General features: G+C 41.8%; 1 protein-coding gene across 1 annotated transcript in view; it reads right to left on the reverse strand.

The window, feature by feature from the left end:
* Window positions 1–224: 224 nt before the first annotated feature.
* MYL10 (myosin light chain 10) overlaps window positions 225–19,848 on the reverse strand; it is a 44,092-nt gene continuing 24,468 nt past the window's right edge. Inside the window, exons 5-7 of the mRNA XM_033921198.1 lie at window positions 12,783–12,861; window positions 4,034–4,082; window positions 225–745 (exon numbers count right to left, since the gene is read on the reverse strand). Of these exons, the coding sequence (XP_033777089.1) occupies window positions 641–745; window positions 4,034–4,082; window positions 12,783–12,861 (233 nt within the window). The 3' untranslated portion in view covers window positions 225–640. The remainder of the gene's footprint in view (window positions 746–4,033; window positions 4,083–12,782; window positions 12,862–19,848) is intronic.

A 19,848-nucleotide genomic window follows, 5' to 3' on the forward strand; every position in this document is an offset into this window, starting at 1 on the left:
GATACCTCCAAGGTGAAATCTGAACCGCCTAGGAAGTAGAGATGTGGCATTCTCAATCTATAGAATATGTTTGCCAGCATTACACCAAACACGTATGGAACATATGGGGTTGAAAGATAGATCTTTCCAACAAATTTACTCCAGATCTGGGCTGGGATCTTAACATAATGCCTGAAAGTCATACAAGGAAGCCAGCTGTGCCACAGAACAAAGGACAAACAATATTCATGTTCACAAAAAGTCCATTTTTATTTACATTTTTATTTGTGTCTTTGGGCTGTGAATAATTTATTTACAAAATGCTGTCTCTGATGCTATGACATTTGGTAGCCAGATCACAGAGGTCATGCAAGGAAGGCACAAGCCTCAACTGTAGCAATATTGTACTGTCCTCCATCAGGGCCATCTGGTGACAATTAAGACCCATCAAGAAATCAAGTTTCCATTAAGCAAAGCAATGTTGCACAAAAAGCTTATGAGTCAGGTTTTCAGAATTAAAAGCCTCTTCTAAACATCGTGTTAACCTGATTTCTTGCTGTACAGTTTTGCTATGAACACGCACGGAAGATCAGATGTTGCTTTCCTCATGCCTTCCATACAAGACTTCTGTGCGTCTACTTGAAGTCTCTTCATCAAGATGCTACTCTCCTTCCTTCTCCTCCCCATGTGTGATGACATGACACAGGGTCTTATAGTCAAGATTACCTGACACATCTGGGGGGAATGCATTAAACATCTGGGTGATCTGCAAAGCAAAACAAATAATTTTATGTGGCTGAAAATTTGCATGGAGCTGCTCCTGAGAGCTTTAATACCTGTGATAGCTGTTTTTGAAAATTTTTTTTAGAAACCATCTGTCCATTCCTGAGCTCAGTGAAAGACTAGTTGGATCTTTGGTTTTCCAAAGAGTTTTCAGAATAGTTGTACAGCAGCTCAAAAAACAATGGAATTAACCGTACTGGAGGTCATTTTAAAAGACATTTCCATGCTAAGAAACAGTAAACCTACATGTAAAATAAACCTGCAATTTGTGTGTACTAAATTGCAAGTATAAATGTGTGCATTTGCTTTCCATGGAGTAATTTTGAAAATTGGTTTATCTTAAGCAGACATCTGCCACACAGTTAAGTGACTTGTTATAAAATTATGCTCCTCACCCTTTGCCTTCTGTGCCCCAACATACATAAAATCTCTTCATAGACAAATAAGGAAACGGCCATTTTTCACACACAAACTCTCATGATAATACACTGTACACGTATAGTAGCAAAACAGTCATTCTTCTAGTGCTGTGATGTCACAGTCATTTGCTTGTTGTTCTGATATCATAATCCAACAATGATCATGGGCCTGAAATGATCAATAAAGGAAACATTGCTAGCAAGAGAAGCAGCAAGAGAGAGCTGATATTAGGAAGAACGGGAAAGAAGAGACAGAGAGAACTGAAAAAGGAGACATAAAAGCCTGACAAGAGAAGACTAGAGAACTATGGTGGTATAGGAGCTTGGAAATACTTGTTGAGGTTAATATCCTTCATTTAAAATACATTGCTGACTAAGGGAAGGATTTCAAGTTGATACAGAGATTAATAAGGGTTTATTTATTGATTTTGTTTTCTATCCCTTTCTCCCCAAAGGGGAAACGAACCGCGAAGGAAGCAGTGGGACCATTGCATGACCATGGAATAAAGGGAGTGCTAAAGGAGGACAAAGCAATTGCCGACAACACATTTTTTGCGTCTGTATTTACCGAAGAGGATATACACAGCATACTGGAACCCATCAGGCTATATGCTAGAAACGAAGACGAGAAACTGACAGGGTTGATGGTTAGTCTAGAAGAGGTATGCAGGCAGATCGATAGGCTTAAGAGCGATAAATCCCCGGGACCAGATGGCATCCATCTGAGGATCATCAAGGAAATGAAAGGAACTATAGCTGAACTGCTTCAGCTAATAGCCAGTCTGTCGATCAAATCGGGAAAGATTCGAGAAGACTCGAAGGTGGTGAATATTATGCTGATCTTCAAAAAAGGTTCGAGGGGAGATCTGAGAAACTATAGACCGGTGAGTCTGACCTTGGTACCGAGAAAGATAGTAGAGGTGCTGATAAAGGACCACATCATTGATCACCTTGACAGGCACGGTCTGATGGGGACCAGCCAGCACGGTTTCAGCAAAGGTAGATCTTGTTTGATGAACTTGCTGCACTTCTTTGAGGGAGTAAACAGGCAGATAGACAAGGGCGACCCGGTCGACATTGTATATCTGGATTTTCAGAAGGCGTTTGATAAGGTTCCACATGAACGACTACTTCGGAAAATTGCGAGCCTTGGAATCAGGGGTGAAATATGTTGATTAAAAACTGGTTAGAAACAGAGAGTGGGGGTAAATGGACAATACTTGGACTGAAAGAGTGTCACCAGTGGGGTGCCGCAGGGCTCGGTGCTTGGACCCGTGCTCTTCAACATCTTTATAAACGATCTGGACATTGGTACGACGAGGGAGGTGATTAAATTTGTGGACGATACAAAGTTATTCAGAGTAGTGAAGACACAGGGGAATTGTGAAGATCAGCAACGTGACATAATCGAGCTCGAAAATTGGGCATCGACATGGCAAATGAGGTTCAATGTGGATAAGTGTAAAGTGATGCATGTCGGTAACAAAAATCTCATGCACAAATACAGGATGTCCGGGGCGGTACTTGGAGAGATCTCCCAGGAAAGAGACTTGGGAGTTATGATCGACAAGTCGATGAAGCCGTCCACGCAATGTGCTGTGGCTGCGATAAGGGTGAACAGAATGCTAGGAATGATAAAGAAGGGGATCACAAACAGATCGGAGAAGGTTATCATGCCGCTGTACTGGGCTAGGGTGCGCCCTCACCTGGAGTACTGCGTCCAGCACTGGTCGCCGTACATGAAGAAGGACATGGTACTACTGGAAAGGGTCCGGAGAAGAGCAACTAAGATGGTTAAGGGTACAGCGAAAGATTAGAGAAACTGGGCCTCTTCTCCCTCGAACAGAGGAGATTGAGAGGGGACATGATGGAAACATTCAAGTTACTGAAGGGGTTAGACTTAGTAGACAAGGACAGGTTGTTCACCCTCTCCAAGGTAGGGAGAACGAGAGGGCACTCTAAAGTTGAAAGGGGATAGATTCTGTACAAATGTAAGGAAGTTCTTCTTCACCCAGGGAGTGGTAGAAAACTGGAATGCTCTTCAGGGATTCAAGACAAAGTTGGACAAGTTCCTGCTAAATTGGAACGTACACAGGTGAGGCTGGACTCATTTAGAGCACTGGTCTTTGATCTGCGGCCACTGCATGAGCAGACTGCTGGGCTCGATGGACCACTAGTCTGACCCAGCAGCGGCAATTCTCAGAATGGGTTACAGGTTAACATACATCTTTTCTGTGACTATGGCATCCAGGTGCAATATACGAAGAGAGAACTTGGGTTGAGAGCACTAACAGGGTTATTCAGATGCCAGTTACATGCAGAAATGATTGGCATAAAGGTGCAATATGTAAGTGCCAAAATGCCACCTAAGCAGTGGTGCACTCGTGAACAGAGTATGCACAGGACTCACACTTGCATATGTAACATAGAACACTGTAAGTTAGCGCCTTCTAGGACCCCAATTCTAGGAATGCGCTGCATAGCACATGTCAATCATGAGTTTGACACTGTTTCTAGAATCATGCCTAGTGCCACCTATATTGGACTTAGGCTCCAGCAGGCGTGAAAGGTGTCCCTATTTATGTCAGGGTTTCCTTGGCCTAAATCCAATTTGGATGCCAATTTCTCAAGGTGTCTACTACCCAATTAATTTAAATTATGAGCTCATTATTGCTCAGCAACACCAATTAAGCTTTTTAAATAATTAAGTTAAGCGCCTAGATTGGCTAGGCATGTTGATCGAGGTGCCCTTGTTATTCCTCATATTGTAAGTCGCCTTGAACCTGTTTAGGCATAGCATGACTCAGAAATACTGGATTAGAATAGAGTCTCTTCCATGTTTAGGTGCTCACCTCTTCCTGGTTGAAACGGTCCGCTTGAGTCATCAGCGTTTCTTTGATGCTGTGAAAACAAATGAAGTCACTCAGCACTTGTAAAGTGTGAATTTGAACAGTATAAAAGGACAACATGTGAGAGTTTGCCACAGATGGGAATTCAACAAATCTGAATGGTAAGAAAGCCACTATCTGATGAGAGCTTGAACGTTGAAAAACAGAATTGTCGATTCCAACAATATTTTATACGTTCTGGAAAAACTGTGGGGTGATATTCAGCAGTTCACATAGTAGATGATGGCAGATAAAAAAGCCCTGTATCATCATCCATCCAGTCTGCCCAAGTAGAAAAGGTTAAGCATCGGCACATAACTTCACTCATATATTGGACAGCACTATCGATTAACTAGTGATTCTGAATATGTCTGACCAACAACTGTTCCACTGACTATCTCTTTCACATTAGACCTGGTATTTTACTTGCCTTCATTTCAAATATATAACTTCCCCATTTAAAGGGCAATCCTATAATTAGGCAGCCACAGTTATGCCCCCCCCTTTACATGTGTAAATGCATATGTCAGCGCTTATGCACATAAGCATCCCATGCACTATTCTACAAGGGCACATAGAGTTGCTGTAGCATGTAACTGCTAGGAAACACACATGTAGGCAGAGCATGGGCAAGGTGCTTAGCTACACCCATTCCAGCCAATGGCATAAATACAGGTGGACCTTTTATCAGCTGGAAGCAGAGGTAAGCAGCAAGAAATTTAAAATCTACAAGTTCTGACTTAAGAACAAATCTGACTTAAGAACAGCCTTAAAAACGTAACTCGTTCTTAAACTGGGGACTGCCTGTACTTCAGAGGCTTTATTATAATTGAAGTTTTATGTTAATTAAGAGTATGATTGTATACAAGAGAGGGTCACTTGCCCAAGCTTAGACACAGGAACACTCTTAAAAGAGGAAGAGATGCAACACACAGCATTTTAACTTAATTTAGGAGACTGTGGTGTGCTTGAAGCCTCATCGGAAAAAAAGATCATATGTCTAAATATATTCCTCTTAGGTAAATCCCAGCAGTCACTGGCATGGCTACAAACAAGAAGGACTAAGTTACAGTTCTAAACATAGTTTCCATTATTTATTTGATGGGAAAATGAACACACAAGACCTCCCAAATTAGAGGTTTTCAAGCTACTAATTGCCGAACAGAAATAAATCTCTGTAGTGCTGGTATGGAAACCGATGCCCAGTTTGTCTTGAGGTGGGTCATACTCTATCTGCTCTAGCCAAGATCAACTGACAATTGTCGGTTGGATCTTTCATTTCTAAACCAGCCTAGAATGTTTCCTTTGGCATCCATTAGCCCTTTCGGAGACAGGATAGGTGTATCATATATCATGTAGAATGGAAACTGGTAGATATACAGCTGACCCTAGTTGGAATTCTATTAAATTGACTAAACCAGATCTAGTCCAGCTTGATCAGAAATCTCAATTTCTTGAGCTAGAGCAGGTTTGCTGAGCTTGCCGCTGGACAATAGTTGGTTTGGGGGGGGGGGGGAAGGGGGAAGGGTTGTTTTTCTTGTACACAAGCCATTTTGGATTTTAATGTAAGAACCCTAGCTCTGACTAGCTTCTGTGACCAAATAGAAAGAGATTTCTCATCACAGTTAGAAATAGAGACTGAAATTCAGTCACCAGCAATCAGCAGTGTTAAAACTCAGAAATTCCATGCCAGGCCACGTTCAGGCTTAAGCACTGAATTAAGCAACTATGGGTCACCACTTAAAGTTAGCAGTGACTTATGCAGTCCAATTCATATGATCACCCTGGCCAGTTAAGTAGTGTTTATTGGTACTTAACCATAACGAGGCAAGTGTTGAACCAGCCCCTAAAACACCCCCCAAATAGTCATTTTTCAGTTCAGTGCTAACTGGTTAAGTGCCACTAAAAATTTGTGGTCGGTCCCAAACATTTCTTCCAAATTAAATCACATTACCTGTCCACAATGACACTCAGGTGCCCAGCAATGTTCCCTCTAAGCTGTGCGCTTGTGCGTGTGCACACAACTTGCCGAACCCGAGTACACAAATTAAAATAGCGCGCACAAAAAAATAAATTTTTGCCTAAAATGATTTTCACTGTTAAAATGAAATGTTGCAGAAGACCAGCTGTTCTGATTTCCCATTTATCACATTTATTGAAGCGCTATAATATAAATTTTAAGTTATTCACGTGATTCCGTTAACTTTGGCAGTTGAACTTGACACGTCACGTGCCCCATAGGGCCATAGCCTATGGCCTATAGGATATGAAACACTTCCGATTCTTTGACTTCCTGAAGTTCTGCCATATTGTTTATTTCGTGGAATCGTAGTGTGCAGCATGGTACTGCAGTTGTATAACTGTATTCATTTATTAAATTGCAACCAGATATAACTCTTAAAATGTCTAAACCGCGAATGGTGAAAAGTGTAAAACGCAAGAGAGCTGCAACAGCTTTTAGGTCTGAATGGCTTTAAGAAATTGTTGAAACGGAGACACCGGAATCTAGAAATACAATGCGTGTTCGACTGTGTGAAATATTTACCTATGATGGAGTTGTGTGTTGTTATTGTCAAGATGCCAAAGCAACTGGAAAATTCTCTACTGGAAAAATATGGGATGATGTTTGTAAACTGGACTTTCTGAAATGCCATCTATCAAGTAAATCTCATACTGACAGTATTAGGAAACTCAGAAGTAAAAATCTGAATTTAAGAGGGGGACTGGTTAACATGTTGCTTGAAAGCCCAACCAAAAAAGAAAATAGGCACATTAGTAATGAATGGAAGCGTTCCAGTCCTGATGAAATTAAGGTTCTTGTTGACAGTGTTGTGCTGGCCATTAAGATGAATATCTCAATGCTCTCTGTTCAAGATATCAATGAGCACATGGCGAAGTATGTTAGTATACCTGATAGCTGGAGAAGCAAAAACTAAGCGTTTGAATTTCTTGGAATTATCAATGGCATCGTGCAAGATGATCATATGGCAGACATTAAATTAGCAACGTATCATATGTTAACTGTTGCTGAAAACACAGACATTTCTGTCAACAAGTACTTAATACTCTACTTTAAGTATTGGCCAGTCAATTCAAATGAGTATAGGACATCATTTGGTGGGATGCTACAGTTGGAAGCATGTGATGCTACATCAATAGTAACAGCAATTAGGGAATTCTATAGGAAACATGAACTTGACCTGAATAAAATGGTTATGTTCACCTCTGATGGTGCCTCTGTTACGTTGGGCAAAATAGATGGTGTTGTAGCACAGCTGAGAAAAGACATTCCACATTTAGTGCAGCAACATTGTGTTTCACATCAGGAAGATTTGGGACTTTCTGATTCATGGAAAGAAGTAAAATTGATGAAAGAAGTAGAAACTGTAATGAGAACTGTGTACACAGTGTTCTGTCGGTCTTCTACTAAACGATGCAAATTTCAAGAAATAGCAGATGCATCTGAATGTGAATCAATTACTTTCAGACCTCTGACTGAAGTGCGCTGGTTATCTAGACACTTTGCACTTAAAGCAATTATTCAAAATTATGATCCCCTGTTAAAATATTTTGAAGAAGACAAAGATAATGATCCTATTGCAAAGTACTGCTATAAGAAGCTGAACAGTGAACAATTTCATATTACACTTGAAGTTTTGAATGATGTCTTATCAGAACTGGCTTCCTTAACCATGGCATTTCAAAAACGTGGTTTGACACCATTGGAAGCTTATCATCTTGCACATGGTAAATTGAACAAACTTCGAATGCAATACTTAGGCGACAAGGTTAAGTGGAGTGATAAAGTCAACAGTCTTCTTGACAACAGGATGAGGTCTGGAGAAAAAGTTTCAGTGGTTACTAATTCCATATTAACCTTCATCAACATCCTATGTTTGCATCTGGGTGAAAGATTTCCTGAAAATGAAGTTGAGGAATGGTCTGCTTTTGACTGTACAGCAATATCACAATGCGACTTTGACTTCAGAAATGGACATATCAGATCTCTTTGTTTAAAGTATAAACAATTTCTTCCGGAGAAAAGTGTTATTATTCAGCAATACAATGACTTTAAATTCCTCATTGCAGAAAAAAATCAAAAGCAATCTGATAAACAGCTTTCCAGATATGACAAAATTTGCATTTCAGAATGATCAATTTGCAGATTTAGCAAAATTAATGGACATTGGTGCCACATTCTTAGTATCTAGTTCAGATTGTGAGCGTGATTTCAGTCTAATGAACAATTTGAAGACTAAACAAAGGAATCGTTTACATTTAGAGCATTTGGAAATGCTGATGCGTGTTAAGAGTCACCTTCAAGATGGAGGCTCAACAGATCTTGACAGAATTTATTCAGACTGGATAAATCTGAAAGATCGCAGGGAAAAACTTTGAAAACTAAATTGCTATTATTTTCTAAATTTTAAGTATAAAGTACAATGATACCTTATTTATAGGTAGCGCTCAATGAAACATTTCAATGAAACATAGTTTATGTTTATTGAAATGAGACTTTATGTAACATAAAGTGTAACTAAAATTACATTGTGTTTTCGTTAATTCAGACTAAACTCAAAGACGTCTGGTGAAAGCACAGGCGGAAGAACAAATGGCTAAAAATGTAAAAAAGGGAGACAAAATTTTTTTTCAGATATATTAGTGAAAGGAGGAAGATGAAAAATGGAATTGCTAGGCTAAAAGATGCTGGGAACCAATATGTGGAGAGTGATGAGAAAGCAAATGTGCTAAACAAATACTTCTGTTCTGTGTTCACAGAAGAAAATCCTGGAGAAGGACCGAGATTGTCTGGCAAAGTTACACGAGAAAATGGAGTAGATTCTGCGCTGTTCACGGAGGAGGGTGTTTATGAGCAAAAAACTGAAGGTGGACAAAGCGATGGGACCAGATGGGATCCATCCCAGGATACTAAGGGAGCTCAGAGAGGTTCTGACGAGTCCTATTAAAGACTTGTTCAACAAATCTCTGGAGACGGGAGTGATTCCTGGGGATTGGAGGAGAGCGGATGTGGTCCCTATTCATAAAAGTGGTCACAGGGATGAAGCAGGAAACTACAGGCCGGTGAGCCTCACTTCAGTTGTTGGAAAAATAATGGAAGTGTTGCTGAAAGAAAGGATAGTGTACTTCCTTGAATCTAATGGGTTACAGGATCCGAGGCAACATGGCTTTACAAAAGGTAAATCGTGGCAAACGAACCTGATTGAATTTTTTGATTGGGTGACCAGAGAGCTGGATCTAGGACATATGCTAGATGTAATTTACTTGGATTTCAGCAAAGCCTTTGATACAGTTCCTCATAGAAGGCTGTTGAACAAACTTGAAGGGCTGAAGTTAGGACTCAAAGTGGTGAACTGGGTCAGAAACTGGTTGTCGGACAGACGCCAGAGGCTGGTGGTTAATGGAAGTCGCTTGAAGGAAGGAAAGGTGAGTAGTGGAGTCCCTCAGGGTTCGGTGCTGGGGCCAATCCTGTTCAATATGTTTGTGAGTGACATTGCTGAAGGGTTAGAAGGAAAAGTGTTCCTTTTTGCAGATGATACCAAGATTTGTAACAGAGTAGACACCGAAGAGGGAGTGGAAAATATGAAAAAGGATCTGCAAAAGTTAGAGGAATGGTCTAATGCCTGGCAACTAAAATTCAATGCAAAGAAATGCAGAGTAATGCATTTGGGGATTATTTATAGGAAGGAACCGTATATGCTGGGAGGAGAGCAGCTGATATGCACGGACGGGGAGAGGGACCTCTGGAGGTGATAGTGTCCGAAGATCTAAAGGTGAAAAAACAGTGTGACAAGGCAGTGGCTGCTGCCAGAAGGATGCTGGGCTGTATAAAGAGAGGCGTAGTCAGTAGAAGGAAGAAGGTGTTGATGCCCCTGTACAGCTCATTGGTGAGGCCCCACTTGGAGTATTGTGTTCAGTTTTGGAGACCGTATCTGGCGAAAGACGTAAGAAGACTTGAGGCGGTCCAGAGGAGGGCGACGAAAATGATAGGAGGCTTGCGCCAGAAGAAGTATGAGGAGAGACTGGAAGCCCTGAATATGTATACCCTAGAGGAAAGGAGAGACAGGGGAGATATGATTCAGACGTTCAAATATTTGAAGGGTATTAACGTAGAACAAAATCTTTTTCAGAGAAAGGAAAATGGTAAAACCAGAGAACATAATTTGAGGTTGAGGGGTGGTAGATTCAAAGGCAATGTTAGGAAATTCTACTTTACGGAGAGGGTGGTGGATGCCTGGAATGCGCTCCCGAGAGAGGTGGTGGAGAGTAAAACTGTGACTGAAGCGTGGGATGAATACAAAGGATCTAGAACCAGAAAATAAGATTAAATATTGAACTAAGGCCAGTACTGGGCAGACTTGCACGGTCTGTGTCTGTGTATGGCCGTTTGGTGGAGGATGGGCAAGGGAGGGCTTCAATGGCTGGGAGGGTGTAGATGGGCTGGAGTAAGTCTTAGCATAGATTTTGGCAGTGGAATCCAAGCACAGTACCGGGTAGAGCTTTGGATTCTTGCCCAGAAATAGCTAAGAAGAAAAAATTTAAAAATTTAAATTGAATCAGGTGGGCAGACTGGATGGACCATTTGGGTCTTTATCTGCCGTCATCTACTATGTTACTATGTTAGTATGACTTGCCCATAAATGCCCATAACTGAACTCCGGGCCCTCTGGCAATCATTTTTATAGCAGACACAAATTTAGTTTTTCTTTAAAATATGCACAGATGAAATTTTTTGCGCACACAGCCTATGAAAAATTAGAGGGAACATTGGTGCCCAGATGCCTCACAGAAGGGGGATGGAACTTGATATACTACTTTTTGTGGGTGATCAAAACCAAAGCAACTTACCCTGCCCCCAGACAGCATCTGCGCATGCATGGACATGATGCAATGATGTCACACAGATGCCTCTTCACAACATGATTTTGAGGGAAGCTTTTGAAAACCCGGACAAAGTGCTGGGGTTTGAAAAGCCATCCGGACCCCCGGACATGTCCTCAAAAAGGAGGACATGTCTGGGGAAATCCAGATGTCTGGTAATCCTAGCTAAGTGCCTTGCCCAGAGTCCAAAAGAGCTGCAGTGGGAATCAAACTCAACAACTAGAGTAACCTCACATTTACACACCCACATAGACCTGGCGTAAATGCAGCTAAGTCAATGCAAAAGGGATGTGCGTAGCTAAAAGTATGCTATAAATTATGTTCCCCACCCATTCTGTGCCCATGCTTGGATGTGATTGTGATCTTAAGGTGGCCAAACAGGTTGAAAAAGTGACGGCGAAAGCTAGAAGGATGCTAGGATGCATAGGAAGAGGTTTGGCCAGTAGGAAAAAAGAGGTAGTGATGCCCCTGTATAAGACTTTGGTGAGACCTCATTTAGAATATTGTGTACAATTCTGGAGGCTGCACCTTCAAAAAGATATAAAAAGGATGGAGTTGGTCCAGAGGAAGGCTACTAAAATGGTGTGTGCTCTTCATGATAAGGCGTATAGGAACAGACTTAAAGATCTCCATCTGTATACTCTGGAGGAAAGGCGGGAGAGGGGAGATATGATAGAGACGTTTAAATACCTATGTAATGTAAATGCGCATGAGTCTAGTCTCTTTAATTTGAAAGGAAACTCTGCAATGAGAGGGCATAGGAAGAAGTTAAGAGGTGATAGGCTCAGGATTAATCTAAGGAAATACTTTATTACAGAAAGGGTGGTAGATGCGTAGATCAGCCTCCCAGAAGAGATGGTGGAAACAGAGACTGTGTTTGAATTCAAGAGGGCCTGGGATAGACACATGGGATCTCTCCGAGAGAGAAAGAGATAATGTTACTGCGGATGGACAGACTAGATGGGCCACTTGGCCTTTATCTGCCATCATGTTTCTATGTTTTCCTTATTTCTTAGTTTTAAACCACTTAGATCCTTGTATTTGGTACAGCTGGTTATTGTAATAATAATAATAATAATATATTCCTTAGGAACATGCAATTCAAATATCCTGCTTTTTCTAATCCCAGCACTAGTATGATGTGTTAATCTAGGGGGGAATAAAGAAATGAACTTCAAGAACTTACTTTTTGTTGGAAATCAAAAAGTCTTAGATAAAATGAAGCTAATTTCAGCGTTCTGCTTAGTATGGGAATTGAGTATTTATCAATGTGCATCCTAATGTTTAGCAGTACAGCCATGTCAAATATAAAATATCCAGTAAAGCGTTTTCTTAGCTTGTAAGACTTTGTGCTGCAAAGGTTTTCTTCAACTTTGCACCAGTGGCATAGCCAAAGGATGGTCCACCCAGCTGTGGCATCGCCAAGCCCTGCTACCTGGAGTCCCCCAAGCTGTTTCAAGGGCAGTCAGCTCCCCACATGCTCAGTTCAACTTTCACGTTATGCATGATTGGGGGGGCTTTGGAAAGGACTTTCCAGCAGGCAGGGTTTGGGTATCCTGCCTGCTAAAGTATAAATTATTTTACCACCTTGGGAGGTGGGGGGGAGGGGGGGGAGAGTGACAGGGAAGTGGTGTATAGAGAGAAAATGCGTGGGCCATGTACTTCCAATCCACCCCTAAAGCCCTTCCAGAAACTGAGGTCTGAATACGTGACTGCTTTTGTGCCTGTAGCAAGAACTGTTTTAGAAATGGAGTCTGTCTTGTTCTCTTTCTAGATTTCTTATAACAGGCCAGTAAAAATTAAATGAACTTACTAATTAGCCTTTATATGACCTTTTCCCTCTGGGTCAAAAATCTTAAAAGCATTCAAGATGGTTTCTTCTGGATCCGTACCTGAAGTAAAATAAAATATTAATAGGTTAGATATGATAGAATTAACCTGTAAACACTTTGAAGAGAAGCCAAAAGCAATTATGCTTTGAAAGACTTCAGCAGTCATATCAGAATGGAGTGGCTCTTATTCCAGCTTGAGAAGCAGCTCGCCATGAGACCTGGTGCAGCTGGTGATAAGATGGTTTCATGGCTAGTCCTATGATCAAAGCAATCAAATTTCCAGGAACTTTTGACTGTATGTGGAGGATATTGTCTCAATGACTCCAAGATCTTTTTTTATTATTATTTATATTATTATTTTTAGGAGTGTGATTCCTAACTCAGAACCTGCTTAAAATACTAATATCTGCACTTCTGGGTGATGTCAGCAAAGAATGACTTACAAACAATTAGGTTTTAGCTAGGATTTAATTAAACTTGTGTTTTGACCCCTCCTGACGAAGGACCCAAAACTCGAGTTGGGGGGCCAGGCACAGCAACAGCACATTTTAGTTTTCACGTTGGCAAAGGGTGTGCACTTTTAAGCACATAGCACTTTAACTTTAACGCAGCTGGAGGTTCAAGATCCACCCTAAAGAGAAGTGACTTTTACTTACTTGTTCAACTACTTTTGTTGTATCAGAAGAATGGTGGAGGGTGGCATAGGGACAATGAAGTGATATGATGGTCCCTAATATACCCCAGTTTGGTGAGATCACTGATTCATAGGGTATTGGTCTGAGCACTTCATATTAAATATATTTTATTTTACTCTATAGCTGTGATTAGTATAATATTTGAGCAAAGAATGACTGCAAGACTCCTCCTAAAAATCATCCTGATCCCCTCTACTACCAGACTTCCCGAAGTAGAGTTTTCTTGGTGATATCTCCGGAAGCTATTTGAATGATATTAAAACTTATTTTGCATCCACTGGAAAAGAAAATGTGGCGGAGCTGCATAAAACAAAGATGGCGGTGCCAGATGATCGAAGAGCAGAGGAGGAAATGGGAGCCAATCTGGAGCTCCTTGGAGCCTTTGACCAATCTCTATTCATGGATATTTGCACTGATTTAGTGGACGTGGGCAGCATGTGGCTGAAGTGGAGAATCAGCTGTATATGTACTAGTCTGACTGTCAGAGAGCCAAATGGGGATCCTGATGGACTTGGAAATCGCCCCTGCTGGAGCAATCTACACATCTGTGGAGTCCCAGAAGTAGGAAGTGATGAAAATTGTGTATGATAGAAAAGATCTGTGTGTCTATATTAACCTACAGCCCTGACAACAACAGGTAGACCATCCATTTAAAATAGAACTGAAATCTGGGTCCCTGCCATAACAGTGCTTCACAAGACAATCTGACCTGTTTGCATGCTTTTTCTTTCAAATACATAAGATGCCAAAAAAAGGGACAAATTAAATGGCAGAGACACCCTACCAAAATTTGTAACAACAAAGCTAAAGAGAGAGAAGAAAAATTACTCAGAGCCTTTGTAAGGGAACAGTGTGCTATAAAAGGCTGTATTTCTTTGGTGTAAAATTTACTGTACAGGGCACAGTGTACCAAGTTTAAAGACTAGAAGAGTCTTCCCAGGTCCTGCTGAAAGCGGACTGACATGCAGCATCTCGTAAAGATAGCCTGTATGAACATAAGCCTCAGTGGGTGTGCCCTTCATGAGATTAGCACGTCCCCAAGAGTGGCAGGAGGCTTCAAAGACAATCTATAGATGCCTGATGGTCTAATATTTGACTGGCTCTATCTGACCGTTAATGTCACCTGGACCTATTTCAGGACACATGAGAATAACCTTACTGGGTCAGACCAATGGTCCATCAAGCCCAGTAGCCCGTTTTCATGGTGGCCAATCCAGGCCACTATATTGATGGCAGGGGAGGTGGGCATAGAAGGAGGGAGCCTGGACAGAAGAGGGGAGAGACAGGATGGAGATGATGGAAAGGGGAAGTGAATGGTGAGAGAGGGGGCAGACTGTATGGAAGGGGGAAAGAGACACGGAAGGGAGATACTGATGGGAGATGGAATATAGAGTATGGAGATGCTGGATGAAAGAGGAGAGAGAAATGAGCAGATATTTGGGGGAAGAGACAGAAAAGAGGGAGATAATGATGTAAGGGGAAAGAAAGGGCAGATATAGGAGGCAAACACTGTATAGAAGGGGGAGAGAAAAAGGGCAGTTAGTGAAAGACTGAGAATAAGGGGAAGTAAAATAGGAAAGCCAGGGTGAGGGAAAGAGATGGAAAGTTGCCGGTAGACTGTAAAAATAGAGGGAACTTGAAAAGTAAGGACATAAGAATAGCCATCAAACCCAGCAGCCAGTTCTCACGGTGGCCATTCAGGTCATTAGTACCTGGCCAAAACCCAAGGAGAAGCAATATTCCATGCTACTGATCCAAGGCAAGCAGTGGCTTCCCCCATGTCTTTCTCAATAACAGACTATGGACTTTCCTCCAGGAACTTGTCCAAACATTTCTTAAAACCAGCTATGCTATTCGCTCTTACCACAACCTCTGGGAATTTGTTCCAGATCTTAACTATTCTCTGAGCGAAAAAACATTTCCTCCTATTGGTTTTAAAAGTATTTCCCTGTAACTTCATTGCATGTCCCTTAGACTAGAGTGAAAAATCAGTCCACTTGTACCTGTTCTACTCCACTGAGGATTTTGTAGACTTCAATCATATCTCCCCCTCTGCAGTCTCTTTTCCAATCTGAGGAGCCCTAATCTTTTTAGTCTTTCCTCATTCGAGAGAAGTTCCATGCCCTTTATCATCTTGGTCGCTCTTCTTTGAACCTTTACTGGCGCCACTATATCTTTCTTGAGATAAGGAGATCAGAATTGAATGCAGTACTCCAGATGAGTTGGCACCATGGAGCGATACATTCTTAGTCTTGTTAACCATCTCTTTTTTAATCATTCCTAGCATTTTGTTTGCTTTTTTGGCCATTGCCACACATTGGGCGGAAGGTTTCATCGTATTGTCTACAATGACACCCAGATCCCTTTCTTGAGCGCTAACCCTAGCATCTGGCATTCTTCTCAATATGCATCACTTTGCATTTGTCCAAGTTAAATTTAATCTGCCACTTGGACGCCCAGTCTTCCAATTTCCTAAGGTCTGCCCGCAATGTTTCACAATCTGCATGTGTTGTAACTCAATCAGTCTATCAAAAGTAATCCAAAGTGACCAGATAATCACTGCAGGGACAAAGTAAAGACCCACACAGCCCATGTTCACTGACACCGTCGAATCCCCACAAAATTCAGAATAAAAATGAACATATCTGCATCTGGAACATCAGCACTTGGCATAGGAAAGCCTAGTAGAGCTGCACAGAGGTGGCTTAATTAGTCTGGAGGGTGGGCTAGAGAACCATAGAGAAGAGGACCCAGGCCAATAAGCCACTCTAACCATAGTGGAAAATGTGCGCCCACCAACCCCCTCCCCCAAAACCCTACTGTACTGTCATATAGGTGCCATCTGCAGCCATAAGAGCTATTGGGGTTGTAGACAGGTGGGTATAGTGGGCTTAGGGGGGCTCCCTATGACCTGCAGGGGAGTTCTGGTGTGGCACCCTTTTTGTGAAGTTCACAGCAGTGCCCTGTTGCTTTGTTGCCATGTCTGTGTGGACAGTCTATCACTTTGCTGGCCCCTCCCACATCCAAAAGGTCTTGTTCTAGGTGTTTGGGACTTGCACGATTTTTTGGATGTAGAAAGAGACTATTTCTGGGGGAAAAAATATTTTGGATGGACATTTTGCCACTGCCGATTTTGGGAGACTATTGCTCTATGTCAAAATCGGATTTAGACGTTTCTTTTGATTATGCCCCTCTATAAGATTTATGTACACGACTTTATAGAAAAGCGTTCAGCAAGATGTGCACATAAATCCAGATTGTTGCCAATTAGTGCTAGTAACTGATTGTTCATGCTCAACTGTGGCTGGTTTCTCAAATTGTGTTAATAAATTTGGCAAGTGTTGAAATGTGCCAGGGTTAGTGGCTGTACATTACTGCCCATTGATGTGGACTAGGTTTTAAGGAGGGCCAGTGAAGCGAATACACACTAGCAATGCCTGTCCCTTGGGCTTTGGCTAGTGATCTGGATTGGCCACCGTGAGAACGGGCTACTGATGGACTATTGATCTGACCCAGTAAGGCTGTTCTTATGTTCTTATTAAAAAAAGGGGGGGGGCACGAAGAGGCTGCTGATTTGTGGGTGATCCCACAAGATAGTGAGATGAGCACAAACAGAACAAATACTTTGGAGAAATCCCCCCATCCTGAGAGCCACATTTGGCCTTTCAAAACTTTCTGGAGGATCTTGTATGAGAAAAAAACCCAGCAGGACACAGAACCTCCTGAACAGAAAAGGCTTCAAGAGCACTGCCTGCCTGTCTTGGACACCCCCTCCCTCATCCGTTGTGCCTTTGATTTTGCTATGTCCTCCGGCTTTTGGCATCCTTTATTGATTAGTTGGTAAATAAAGTGGTTTCTTTGATGTGCAAGGTCTCTGTTTTCTATACAAATTGCATGACATATCCCTGTAGAGACAATTCCATCTGGCTGGCATTATATAACAATGGACCATCTCTTACCACCAGATTATTATAGAAAGCTAAAATATAGTCCTCTCTCTCTATTTTTGTATGTGTCTGTGTGCTGAGTTCAAATCACTTCCAGTTAAAAATTTTGAAATACTTTTCACCAACCTCTCAGATTGATTCTTCCTTAGAAGAAATGCTGTACAAAGAAGTTCCTTCCACTGTTTTTTTCATCTCTCTCTTTTACTCTCATAATATATTACAAAGGGCTAAATTTACTAACCTGCCCGATTGTGTCCGATCCGTGGCAGGCCAACTGATCCACAACAGATCCTTATTCAAATGAGGGTGATCGGAGGAATACCCCTTACCGACGACACGGATTGCTGCAGAGCGATTCCGACGCATCTGTGCATGTGTTTGTTGTCCATGAGCTGCTTTTTTATTTTTTGACTTTTTTACTCTCAAGCCTGTGGTTTTGACCCGTGGGTTTAAAGCGGGTTAAAACCACGGGCTCATGCTGCAGGGAAGGGCGGCAAGCAGGAATATCGGGTCAGAGAGCAGGGCGGCCAGCACATCCACATCCCTTCTCCTCTCAGTTGCTGGGGGGTGAGTGGGGGGCTATAGGACACTTTCTCTGCAAGCTAAAACTTGTTTTCTCAAGATCCACCTTTATGAATAAATGCAGTTGGGGCAGAGAGAGCGGGACAGCTAGCAGGAGAGTCGCGGCAGAGAGCAGGGCAGTCGGAAAGGACAAGAGCGGCTGGTCCCCAGCAGTTGCTTCTTTGTTGATCGGCCAGCCCAGTCGGTGTTCCTGATTTTAGTTAGTGAATTGCTGCCTTCCTAGATTTTCATGTCATTTCCCTTATTTGAATGCATGGATCAGATCAGATCAGATCAGGTCTGAGGATGATCATCCACGAGGTTAGTGAATCGGGTTGGAGGAAAATCGGCTCGGTACACGATCGCAAACACGATAGGTGGACTTAGTGAATCTAGCCCAAAGACCTTTCATCAGGGTTAGTTTTGAGGAGGAACATTCAGTATTGAGCTCTGCTTGTTGTGCAGGACACATCCAACCAGTAGGACATGACTGCTCCAGCGGTGATTTTCCCCTTGAATGCAAAACAGTGATGGGCTGAACAAAGGGGCTCTCAGGCGCTTCTTATTAATTATTTGGAAAGAAAGAGCATATCTTTTGTTTCTGTTGATACTTGTGATTGAGCCCCTTCATAAGAAATTGGGAGCACGTCACAGTCTATATATTAATCAACAAGGATGGATTCTGGACTTCTTGCCAGAGAGAGAGAGAGAGAGGAAAAAAGAAAGTAGAGGAGGCTGGAAGAATTAATTAAAAGAGATACTACAGAAAGAAGAACATGCTAGAGCAGGGGTGTCCAATGTCGGTCCTCGAGGGCTGCAGTCCAGTCGGATTTTCAGGATTTCCCCAATGAATATACATGAGGTCTATTTGCATGCACTGCTTTCATTGTATGCTAATAGATCTCATGCATATTCATTGGGGAAATCCTGAAAACCCGACTGGATTGCGGCCCTCGAGGACCGACATTGGACACCCCTGTGCTAGAGGAAAGAGGAATAACTAGCTAAAAGAGATCGAAGCAAAGAACTGGGAAAGAAATATGAGGGGGTGCTGAAAAGTTCTCAGCCCAACCAACTTCCTAAATTCTGAGCGTTATTTTGCCGCTTTAGCTGAAAAGAGTGTTATCTTATTTTATGGCAATTTCTAGAAACAAAATTCTATGTTTGTTGACATTGTTTCAGATCATTGATTGAACCATATCCACGTCACATTCTCTTCTTGATTGGGCTGAGAACTTTTCAGCATCCCCTTATATATATATATATCTATATCTACAATAAGAACAAAGAATGAAATGGCAAAAAGAGAAAGAAAGAGTTAGAAGGGAGCAAGAGTATAATGTGCAGAAAAGGGCTATGGAAAATTGCTCATTCTGTCTGTTTACATGCATTGAGTGGAGGCATTCCCAGAGGCGGTGAAAGCATGGACTACATCAGTTCCCGTGGTTTATGTTTTCAAAACTATGCATGCTGTTCTAATTGGAAGAAAGCTCCCACAGAAAAAGCAGATGCAAGTGGATGCAGGTACATTTTGCTTTGATACTTTTCTAAGTTTAATTATGTACATACCTTTGCTTTGAAAACTGTTGCAAAAACTTGAAGATCCATGGGATTTATATACTCTATCCCTACCCCCAACAGCTAACGTGCTAATTTTGAAAATTAACTGCATAATACTCAAGCACAAAAGCACCAGCAGAACTTACATTTTCTTATCTGTGGGTCAACTATCTATGGGAAAATATTGCTAGTCAATATTCAACCAGCCCTTATATGAAAGGTTGACCCCTAGTGGTAGTACCATGAGACTACCACTAGAGGTTGGGGCAACCATTTTGCACCCT

Source organism: Geotrypetes seraphini, chromosome 15, assembly GCF_902459505.1.
Source record: "Geotrypetes seraphini chromosome 15, aGeoSer1.1, whole genome shotgun sequence".
Lineage (NCBI taxonomy): Eukaryota > Metazoa > Chordata > Amphibia > Gymnophiona > Dermophiidae > Geotrypetes > Geotrypetes seraphini.